An 11,682-nucleotide genomic window follows, 5' to 3' on the forward strand; every position below is an offset into this window, starting at 1 on the left:
TCTAGTTAAAGGTGGAACTTGGGTCTTTTATAAACAAGTACTCCTGGATGTGCAAAGGTTTAATTCATTTTAAAGATGAAACTATACTTTCAAATGTTCACACACTGGACACTATATTAGGGACACCTTACTCATACAGGGTTGGGTCCTTTTGCCTTTAGAGGTGCATTAATTACTTGTGGCATAGATTCAGCAAGGTGCTGGAAACATTCCTTTAGAGGTGACATTGTGGACCATATTGACATGATAACATCACACAGTTGCTGCAGATGAGTTGGCTGCGCATCCAGTGATTCAAATCTCCTGTTTCACCACATTTCAAAGGTTCTTTCTTGGATTGGGCTCTCTGTAAGCCCTAAAGATGACTGCTTGGAAAAATCCCAGTAAGTCAGCAGTTTCTGAAATGTATTTGCAATATTTTCATTTAAAATGGGTCCACAAGAAAAAACATTTTATATGAATTAACATAAAAAGATTTATTTCATAAATACGGGACAGCAAGCTACCAAAATGTTTCTGTAACTTTACACATTTACAATGTAAACCCCGAGAATGTGCTGATAGATTTATTTCTTTTCAGTTACTAAAGATGAAAAACTTTGGCATAGAAAAACTAATTTGCACCGTAAATGTGTAACTAAACGTTTTTACACTGACGGTCTGATTGAGTTTAGATCATAGTGGGCTGGATGTGGCCCACGATATAAAATGAGATTGACATCTCTGGTGTCTACGCTCGAATGCATCTACCATGTGATTGGCTGATATTTATGTAAAATTGTGGTTGAATGGGTGTACTCAACAAAGTAGCCAGTGATTGTATTACACGAGTTAAAATAAAAATAAAATGTAAGAACCCGAATTAAATTATATTTCTGTTATTGTGAAACGCCTTGGGTCGATTGTTAGTTAAATTCAGTGATCAAACGTATGTTGTTTGCGTCTGGAGAAGTCGTTTCGTGGACGTTTGTAGCTGTTCTCGTCTCGGCACGCCCCTGAACGTAAAACGAGCGCATCTCTGAGTGACATCAGCATCTTTTGTTTACCAGTCAGCAGAGAGTCCCTCAGGACCACACAGCAGCAGTAAAGGGAGAACATCCGCTGCCAGAGCACGACTGGGCATTTTTGAGGCCTTCTCTTTGTCACATAGAGAGCGTGAATTTGTTTGGGTAGCGTTTAATTACTTGCCTGTGAAAAATGTCGGAAAACGGATCCGGATCTGGAGTGGACGATACAGACGCAAAGCCAGGCAACGGAAAACAGTGAGTCACTGGATTAAGCTAGTTAGCGATCTTTATGTGTTGCGATCTATTGTGTTCATATCCTGTTGACGGTTCATGGTAAGAGTGAAACCGTTTGTCGTCCTTGACCTCAAAGATCACAGCCGCTCGTTTTGTCATCATCTTCTTCTTCTTCTTCTCCTCCTTTTTTACTGCTGTATTAACGCTCTGCTGTACTTTAACATTGTGCTATTTGATCGTTTGATATAACGGAGCTGCAACTGTAGTCCAATCTTTGCATGCTTCTTTCTTTATTTACAGCAGCATTTCTCTGACGTGCATTATTTGCTGAGTTTCTAATCACACAAACTTCTAAACTAAATGTTGGCTTGTCCGTCAGATCAGCGGGCTCTTCGTCTGCTTCTGTCCCCATGGACGTGGATGCCAAGCCCCAGTCACACAGCTTCAGATACCGCCTCGATTTCCCCAGAATTGGCCAGTGTATCATCATCAACAACAAGAACTTTGACAGGAGTACAGGTGAGCATTTGGGCGGTCTGTTAGTTTCTGAAATTTAAACTCTAAACGAAACAGCTGTAAGTAACATCTAAAATTAATCTTCCTGATTCAGTTTCAGGCGCAAAGTGAAAGAGGTGATAAAATGTCACATATGTGAGAAGCTGTAGAGCTACACTTGGTATATACAGCAGGTCTGTGACATTTAACGTGTGTAACATTAGACAAACTGATGATCCATTTCTCTTTAGGTGAAATGTGCGATGATTTGACCAGCACTGCATAATATAGATGAGTTGGGTGAAGAAATTAAGGCTTTAATTTTGGAACTATGCATGCAAAAGAGCTCATCAGGGTTCTGCTGCATGCATACAGTTCATAATTTAACTTGGATCTACTGAACTCCATTATGCACTTTAGACATAAAAATTGACCTAGAGCTCCCTTGTCACAAAGGGTGACTTTAGCAGGGAGCTCCGCATGTTTGATTTGGCAGAGTTTTTACACTTGACGCAACCCCGAAGGGATTTGTGTCTTCGACTGGAATCAAACCAGTGACCTTTCCCTTCCTAAGAGAATGCATAAACCACTCCAGTATGGCTGTACATTTGACATGAAGGTCTTAAAACGTGTTAAAGTGTTGGGATGTGTGTGCGGGAATTGTGCTGCTGGAGTTCAGGGCTTTAGCAATTTATATTACAACCAGTTCATTGCAAGATATTTTATGGATCTGGACAAAAAAGCAACCACTATGTGGGTTACAGGTTATTTATTAGCTCAGTTTTGCTCTTGTTGCACTTTGTTGTTCAGCCAAGTTAGGGCCCTTACGTGAAGTAATAAACTAGTGATACAGAGACCAAAGCTGATATAGAGGACAATGTTTGCACAACTGTTGAAACCAGTTGCTGTATTAACACATTAGAAAATGTATTTGCTTTGTTTTCTTCATGCTTAGTAAATAAAAACAGGTATGGGTGGTGCACCGAGTTAACTATTTACATAGGGAAGTGAATCCAGACTAATGGTAAAGGTTAACTTTGGGTAATGGATCCATTGTCTCAAATTTTCTTTGTTAAAACTTTAATTAGGTGTCATTCCCATACTAGTGTTTCTATTGACAATACATCCACCCCCCCCATTTTTACTAGACGCCTTTGACACAGGGGTGTGCATGGTAGAAAGCTGGAGGAGGGGACTTCTTTGAGTATTAAATGTGAGGTGATGCCACCTTGTTGTATGAGTGTGTGTTGAGGCTAAAGGCTCACGTTTCATCTGCCTGTTGACAAGTGTTTGTTAGGGCTTATTTGCAATGCTAAGCTCTCCCTTGGTAACGTGTCGCATCACTGCGTTGAGGCTTGAACTCTGTGCAGTAATGGCCCACACTGTGGAGGCAGTGCTAAAGTGTGGCTTCTCTTCTCCTCTATTCTCTATGTAGGACAGAAACCAGGTGATTCATCTCACTTCTACACCTTTTGAGAGTTTATAGGTGTGGAAGGTTTAACCTTAATGCTGTGGATTCCTATTTCCTCCATTTACTGCAGGTTTATTAGATGTTCTGGTTGGATCTGTTGCAGTTTACGTGTTAAGTATCCTTGCATTTGATGACAGTAGGTTTTGGGAGCTGCCAGCACATTTTACTGTCAGCTGGCTCATCAGCAAGTTCAGACACATGACTCAAAGTATGATCAGGCACGCAAGGCATGGGTGTGATCTATAAGATGACTGGCACCACAAGAGAGTATGCTGATCAGTTCCTCTTCCTGTTCAACATTTGCTGTGGAGTATTTTGTTTGAGAATATTCAAAATGTAGATTTTATTAGGAATGAAGTTGTTTTAAATATTGTTGCTTTTGGGTGTTGGCACAGAGTTCTTTATCATTTTCTGAGGCTCAGATGATTATACTGGTTGCGTGATACTGGCTTTTTTTCCATTTACTTTCAGAGATTAACCTTTCCCTCTGGTTTGTGTTCTCTAACTTTTTCTTTTTTGTCTCTCCAAAAACCTGTTTGCTGTTTTACTGTTTGAGGTAATCAGAGGGCCTCCAGGCTTGGTGGTTGTGGGCTGTGTTGTCCTGTTTTCATGTTCTTGTTTTAAAAAAGAAAAAAGGTTTAACCTCATTTCAGTGGGGTTGGAATGTAAATGACAGAGAAAGGAACAATACATTTTAATGCACTTCTAGCAAATATATCATTAATCGGCACATATTAAATAGTTTAAGAAATCAAACTTTTAGCTGATTATGTTCTCTGAAATTGTTCAGAGCCCTAAAACTGTAACGGATGGTTGGTGCCATCATTGCGCTCGAGTTCAGGCTCCTCGAAAGCTGGTGTGTCCTTCTCTGACCTTTCATCTTGCTCTAATATCTCATCCCTCACACTGCGATAAGTCTGAATCTCCTACAATTCTGAGCAAAAGTGAAGTACTCAGGAATTAGTAACTCCTATTGCCAACCATAGAGGACACTGAATCAAAGTTTTGCCCATCATTTTGAAAAGAAAGCCAGAAAGCCCAAGATGTACACCTGACTATACTGATGGATATACAGGTCTCAGGTCCCTTACGTGATAGCAATGAATAAACATCAAAATAAACATCAAATGGCAGCTTTTCATTTATCTTTGTCAGTATAGCCATGTGTTATTTGTATCTACTGAAATGGGAATATCTCTTTTTTTTCTTTTTTTTTGCCCTCTAAAAATCAGAAGTGCCCCCAAACCCCCCAGTCTCAGTCAGCTTCTACATCTGTCTTTACAAACGTCCTGTGATGGTCTTAATATTCCATCAGATTTGTGTTTTTGAAAACTTGTCTGGCAGGACTAAAAGGGCACACACGACTGCGTATTCAACATGCATCTCGATGTTCTCAGAGCAAACACGTCGAGTCAAGTAAACATCAGTAGTGGTTGATCCTGTACTTCGTCGTTTAGTTAGCGGAAAGGAGCAGGTGTTACCTGAACAATAACAAAGCTCTTTTTCTGTTCAGGTGCCTCATGACGAATAAGCCCTGACAGTGTGACTGTAAAGCAGTCTTTCTTTTTTTTTTCTCGTTTCTTTACAGCTGTGTAGGTTTTGTTATTTTCTGGCTCATTGCTGCTCAAGATGGGCGGAGATCATGCGTTAGTAAGAATAGGTGCGCCTGTTAACACCAAAGTCATTGGGTAGATCCATGCAGACTCGCTCCTGCTTCGCTTGAGTCTAGCACACCGAACAGCACATGCTGCTAATGCTGACCTGCCAGTGGCAAAAAAACCCTTGTACCAACAGAATCCAATATAAAACGGACCGATAATGTGGTTTTGTACAACACTTAGAAGCGTGTTAAAAGAAGAAATTGAAGATGCTGCTGTTTAGCTGCAGTACACCTCCCTCCTGCTACATCCAGTCAGGTTTCTCATGCCCGGCTGTCGTGTGGAAAAGCTAAATCAAAATGCGCTCCATTTATATTGTTTGTTTGTTTGTACACTCAGAAGGAGGAAATGTTGATTTGTCTTGCACATGGTTTTCATGTTGAAGTAACCAGAATTGTGGTTTTGTGTGTTCCAGGCATGAATCAGCGAAACGGTACTGATGTGGATGCAGGCAACGCCATGAGAGTATTTAAAAATTTAGGTTATCATGTGAAGCTGTACAATGACCAGACAGTTGATCAGATAATGAACGTTTTAACTGCTGGTGAGAATGATTTAAACCTCCCACTGCTACTCGTAAAATTAAAAATAAGCCTCATGCTACTGACTCTTTTCACATGCTTTTGTTATGTATCAGCTGTACGTGTATTCATTTATCCATCTCTTTGTTTTTTTTAAGCATCCAAGGAAGATCACAGCAACTCAGCCTCTTTTGTCTGCATTCTTTTGAGTCACGGGGATGAAGACTTGTTCTTCGGCACGGACGGCTCAGTAGCGCTCAAACACCTAACTTCACTTTTTCGAGGCGATCGCTGTAAATCACTGGCGGGAAAACCCAAGCTCTTCTTCATCCAGGTACCGTGGTGGTTTCTCTTCTAGTCCACTTCCTCTAACCTGCAAACCTGTAAACGAACACTGCTTCTTTTTTTGTGCATGTGTTGACATTGAATAGGCTTGCAGAGGTACAAATCTGGATCCAGGCATTGAAACAGACAGCGGAACTGATGGTGTTAAGATCCCTGTGGAAGCAGACTTCCTCTACGCCTTCTCCACTGCCCCAGGTTAAAATAAGGGCCTTTCCTTTTTCTTGTCTTTGTTTTTGCATGCTTGCATATTGTTTCCTTTAAGAAATATTGTATTTGAACAAAGCATATTCCATGACTCATCTACACACAGGTTACTACTCATGGAGGAATACTCAGACTGGGTCCTGGTTCATCCAGTCGGTGTGCGACATGATCAGCAAGTACGGAAAAGAACTGGAGATCCTGCACATCATGACCCGAGTGAACCACAAGGTGGCAGTAGAGTTTGAGTCTGCCTCCAATTCTCCGGGGTTTCATGCAAAGAAACAAATCCCCTGTATTGTGTCGATGCTGACCAAAGAGATGTATTTTTCTGGTTAATGTCAGAAAACTAGAAGAAAGGCTTTGGGAGTGCTAGAATTTTTTTTTTTTTATTTAAATGTACACTTTGCAACTCGATATCTCTTCTAACGTTCATATTGCTTGGAGGGCAGACACGATGCAAATGTCAGTGATGCTTCACCACCTTGGCATTATTAAGTTTATTCAGTGTTGAGTAGTTATTTAAGTCTGGCATTCACTTTTACCCCAGCAGCAGGCCCTTTAACCAAAAGGAAGGTTATTTTTCACATACCAACATGACATAAAACCTACAGATGTCTACAAGTAATAACAGCTTGAATTTCCGGGCTGAGTGTGTTACACGTAGACGCCTTTTTGCTGTTTACACTGCACATTTCAGGGAACACTGTTGTGAGTCAGTTTGATAGGAAGTTTGACCTTCTGCGTTTGTGTAATCATGAAACCATAGACGGGCTGATTGTCCACCAGCAACAATATCTCATACATGAGGAGCCTATTGTAACTTAAGTGTCTAAGCACGAAGATGGTCTGTCTTTTTTGTTTTCGTCTCCATTTACATTTGTATTTGTCTCCATTGTTGTGTGAGTGATGTCATTCACTGGATCGGTACCTGATGCGTTGTGCAAAGCCTGAATGAAAGCACCACCTGAACCTGGTGGGTAAATTATTATGTAGCAAATTCAAGAGCATCCTGTAAGTTAAATGTATGTGGGTTAGAAAGCTCAGAATTACATTTTTAATTTTCTGGGTTTTTTTTTTCTTTTCTAAAGGTCTATTTCTTTCTCTTGCTTGTGAAAATCTTTGATGGGGAAACAGGTTTAATAGCCTGCATGGGAAGTGCTCAGCAATCCGCACAATGCTGTCTTTTGAGCCATATTTTAACACGTTAGACATACTTGAACTTTTTTATTTCACTACTCTTTTCATGGCTTCTTGACTGGGCCGATTAACCTCATAGGCAGTCCACGGTGCAAAGTGTTAGACATTTCAGGATGTGGTTAGTTTAATTTGTCAGACAACCGGAACTACAAAGACGGATTTGTTCAGACAGGTGATACTTTCACTTTGTTTTTTATCTTGTGTAGACACAAAGTGTAGTACCATCCTTTCCCCGTAAACTTAAGAGGTTTGGTCAGACCAAACATGATCTTTGAATATGTTCACTTTGGCTTCAGGGATCAGTGATGTGCCTTTTTCCACAAACAATGAGCCAGTAAAAGAAATATTGAATATTGATGGAAAAAAGCTTTTGGTTGCAGCCTTAAAGAAACATTCATGGTGGCTTTTAAAAAAAATTAATAATTAATAATGAAATGCAAATTTACTAAAGACATTTTGTACTTCAGTGATGCAATTTTCTTAATAACCACAAGCAAACTGAGTAAAAGTTCTTCTGCAAAACTCATGTCACCATGAATATCAACTAATTCATAAGAGATGAAGCACAGTTTGATTGCACATTGATGCTGTTTTTACATGTGACAAATCATGAGAATGCAATTGTTTACGTACAGCAAGCCAGCTGTATGTGTCACTTACGCTGTTAAAATAATTCATCGTTGCATGTTTGACACGCACTTCTCAATTTGGCTTTTTTGTAAAATCGTGATTTTGTAAGCAGCTGTGATGTAAGGTTGATGAACTGTCTTTCACGCAAAATAAAGACCACTTTGTATTCTGTGCTGTGGAATTGGTTTCATTGTTTAGTTTTGGCTCATCCGTTGCAAGAATATTCATAGCACCAAAGATTACCAAACCCATTTTTTGACACATTCTTGGCAAACTCGTTCCAGTTTTTTCAGAATATCATAACAAGAGCTAACCTGAAACAACAGTAAAAGATCCGCTTTTACGATGCCTTGAGTTTAAATATGCAGGATTTCTCTAGATTTGCCTGTAGGTGAGAAAAACTGAACCACCGCAACTTGAGACCCGGGGCCAGATAAAACTGTCTTGAGCACAAATGCACTTTACTGAAACTGCTCCCACAAACAAGTGAATTATACATTTACAATCGACAGTGATTAAAATGCTTTATCTTAACTTTGATACCTGAAACTAATAGTATAAATAAATATGGCATAACTGAACCTAAAGTAATAATTTCTAGCTGCAGTGATTAGATTCACTGTGTTGTATGATATAAAAAGTAATTTCCCTCCCCCAACATAGCCATTTAAGACTTTCAGATTCCACTAAACCACGGTGAGATCATTTTCCACAAATGGAGAAAACTTGTAACGGTGGCGAGCCTTCCCAGGACCAAAATCACTCCAAGAGCGCATCAACAACTCATCAGGTCACAAAAGAACCAGAACATCTAAAGAACTGCTGGCCTCACCTAAGTTCAGGTCAGAGTTCATGATTCAGCAATAAGAAAGAGAATAAACAAAAATGGCATCCATGTGATAGATCACCATTTACCAGAAAAACACCTTGATGATTCCCAAGACATTTGGGGAAATATTCTGTGGACTACTTTTTTCTGCACTTTTTTGCTTGAGGCTTGAGTCCCGCTACATCTAATGTGAAACTAACACAGCATTTCATAAAAATAACACCACCCACAGTCAAACATGGTGGTGATAGTGTGATGGTCTGGAGCTGCTTTGCTACTTAAGGACAAAGGGCTCCAGAAAACAAACAAACAAAAACCCAAACACCTCAAAGCGTTCCCACTCCAAAACCTGTACTGGCATCTGATTGAAATTCTTTTGCGCGACTTTAAAAAGGCCATTACTGCTCGCTGTCAGTTATTGCAAATAGCTGATTGCAGTTCTTGCTACCAAAGGTAGCACAAACAGTTATTAAGGTTACAGGGCAATCACGTTTTTAGAAAGGGTCAGGTAGGTTTCGATAGCTTTTCTCCTTTAATAAATGAAATCATCATTTAAAAACTACATTTTCTTATTTTGCATGTTATTTTCCTATAATATTAAAATTTGTTTGCTCTGAAAAATGTGACAGGTGCCAAAAAAAAGTCAGGAATTGGGCAAACACTACTCAAAGAAAATTAAAGGAACACATTAAAAACTTCAGATCTCAAATCATGCTGGATACCTATACTGATATGGACAGTGTAATGTGTTAGGAATAGGCCGAATTCTTAGGCAAACCAAAAATAAAAATGAAAAAAATTTGTGGCAGCCTCATCATTTTTGATGTAAATCCTTGCAGTAATTCAAGATAATACTCAGTAGTTTCACCCCTACCTGGTTCTATCCATGCCTGACAACATCAGGGCATTTTGTCCTGGAGGATCCCGTCTATCAGCAGTCAGGTCATTAATAAACACGAGTGTTCCTTTATTTCTCCATACTTTTCTCTTCCAGTCATTCTGGTAAACGTTCATCTTGGTTTCATCTGCCCATAGATTTATTTCCACCCAGAACTGCAAAGCCTCTTTTAGATATTTTCAGACATCTGGCCTTCCTGGTGATAATTGTCACCAGTGGTTGTTGTAAACCCTCTCTATTTACATTCATAAGGACATCTCTTAATTTGTTGAGTTATGCAATATTATGACTCAACTCCTTACAAGTGTTGTCTTGTGGTGAATGAATTTTTTTTAACTAAGGAAAGAATTCAGCACTCCTCCACTTTAATTGTCTTCTGTGGTCTTTTAGGCCTTTCGGTGTTGCTGAGCAGGCTGGTGCATTCCTTCCTTTTAAGAATGTACCCGATTGTCTATTTGGCCACTCCTGGAGCTTTTGCAGTCTCTCTGATTCTTTTATTGTGTTTTTCAGCCTAATGATGTCCTCCTCCAGTTGCATCAACATCTCTTTGGATTTCATATTGAGCTACCAAACACAAATTCAACACTTCGAATCATATCCACATTTTTTATCTGCTTGGTTTGTAAAGAAATCACAAGGAAACATGAAAAAAATATAAATCTACTTGAGAGTCAACTGTACAATTTTTGTCTATAAAAATGTCTGTAATACCCACGCAGTTACTTCAGATTTTTTTGTTAAACATCTTCATTTAAATCTGCCCTTCAGTCACACCTTAATTGTTTGGTTTAAAATTCACACAGGCAAACCTGCAAAAACCATGCAAGGCTTGCTTTGTCCAAAATCTTATAGACCTGGCTATCTAATGGCTTAATGTTCAGCAAGTGCATGATATATGGTCCATTTTGATAGTTTATTTTATGGTACTGTTGGATTGCATAATAATAAGGCATTTTTAACACTATATAGAGAAAACTCGTCTCTGCAGTGGTCCACTTTGTTAACATACAGACAGATATATATCTGGAGTCTAACTGTAATCATTATTGTTTCAGTCCGGTGCACACTACGTTTTCTGTGGCAGTGATAAACGGCACTGATGACCATTTATGTTTTACATATTGTGTTGTGTGTTTTATCTGTTTTTTAATGTTTTATGTGAAAGTCTATGTGTGTTCTGTATAGTTATAAAAAATTAAACCATGTGTAAATTGTAAATATCAACAGAAAGTAATGAGTTGCAAATCTGTTAAACACATATTTATTTTCACAATAGAACATAGAAAAGAAATCAAACGTTTACACTGAGAAAATATAACTTTCGACAAATATTGTCTCATTTATAATTTTTTAATTTGGCAGTAGCCAAGTAACATGACTGGGTGTAAAAAGAGCATCTTAGAGAGGCAGAGTTTCTCAGAAGTAGCGATGAGCTGAAAATTGAGCATCTACAGATTGTGAAACAATTTCAGAATGACGTTTAACAACATAAAATTGCAACGATTTCTCTACCATACATAATTTCATTACAGAATCCCAGGAATGTGGACAAATGTCTGTGTGCAAGGGACAATATACAAAAACTCAGTGTGATCTTGTGGTGATCTTCAGGCCCCCAGGTGGCACTACATTAAAAACAGGTGTGATGCTGTCATCAAAAACACTGCATGGGCTCAGGAACACTTCCAGAGACTACTGTCTGTGAACACAGTTCATTGTGCCATCTGCAGGTTAAAGCTCTATGATGCAAACAAGAAGACAATCCAGAAACACTACCATCATCTCTGCTCATTTGAAATGCAGTGATGCAATCAGGAAACTGTTCTGTGGACAGATGAATCAAATTCTGAAATTCTTTTTGGAAAACATGGATGCCGAATCCTCCAGAGTAAAGAGGAGAGAGACCATAGTCCAACTTGTTATTAATTCAAAGGGCTGCATCTCTTATACTATAGGGTTGTGTTAGTACCTATTAACTTGGCTGCTTACACCAAGATACCATCAGTGCTAAAAGGTATATGCAGTTTTTGGAGAATCACGTGGTCTCATCCAGATATAATCTTTTTCATCAGGACAATATTTCAGCAATGCTAAACCTCACATTGCAGCTATTACAACACATAACATTAACAGTACAAGAGTCCAGGTGTGGAACTGGCCTGACTGTTCAGGTCTTACACCAACTAAAAACAC

The 11,682-nt window shown here is 39.1% G+C and overlaps 1 protein-coding gene across 1 annotated transcript; it reads left to right on the plus strand.

Annotated features, from left to right (window-relative positions):
• Positions 1–1,062: 1,062 nt before the first annotated feature.
• On the plus strand, positions 1,063–7,914 carry casp3a (caspase 3, apoptosis-related cysteine peptidase a). The gene is made up of 6 exons (XM_085356869.1): positions 1,063–1,262; positions 1,621–1,760; positions 5,281–5,409; positions 5,545–5,720; positions 5,818–5,926; positions 6,042–7,914. The coding sequence occupies exons 1-6, from the start codon at positions 1,198–1,200 to the stop codon at positions 6,269–6,271; spliced, it is 849 nt and encodes a 282-aa protein (XP_085212995.1). The 5' UTR covers positions 1,063–1,197; the 3' UTR covers positions 6,272–7,914.
• Positions 7,915–11,682: the final 3,768 nt, after the last annotated feature.

Source organism: Diplotaxodon limnothrissa, linkage group LG6 (genome assembly GCF_057381915.1).
Source record: "Diplotaxodon limnothrissa isolate DT_005_m linkage group LG6, D_limnothrissa_male_GT1.1, whole genome shotgun sequence".
In the NCBI taxonomy this organism is placed as follows: Eukaryota; Metazoa; Chordata; class Actinopteri; order Cichliformes; family Cichlidae; genus Diplotaxodon; species Diplotaxodon limnothrissa.

Bases quoted from the DNA above. Each gene is read 5' to 3' on its own strand.
- casp3a (XM_085356869.1), top strand. From the start codon at position 1,198: ATGTCGGAAAACGGATCCGGATCTGGAGTGGACGATACAGACGCAAAG. The intron at 5,410-5,544 runs GTGAGAATGATT...GTTTTTTTTAAG, and splicing joins AATGAACGTTTTAACTGCTG to CATCCAAGGAAGATCACAGC. The intron at 5,721-5,817 runs GTACCGTGGTGG...GACATTGAATAG, and splicing joins CCAAGCTCTTCTTCATCCAG to GCTTGCAGAGGTACAAATCT.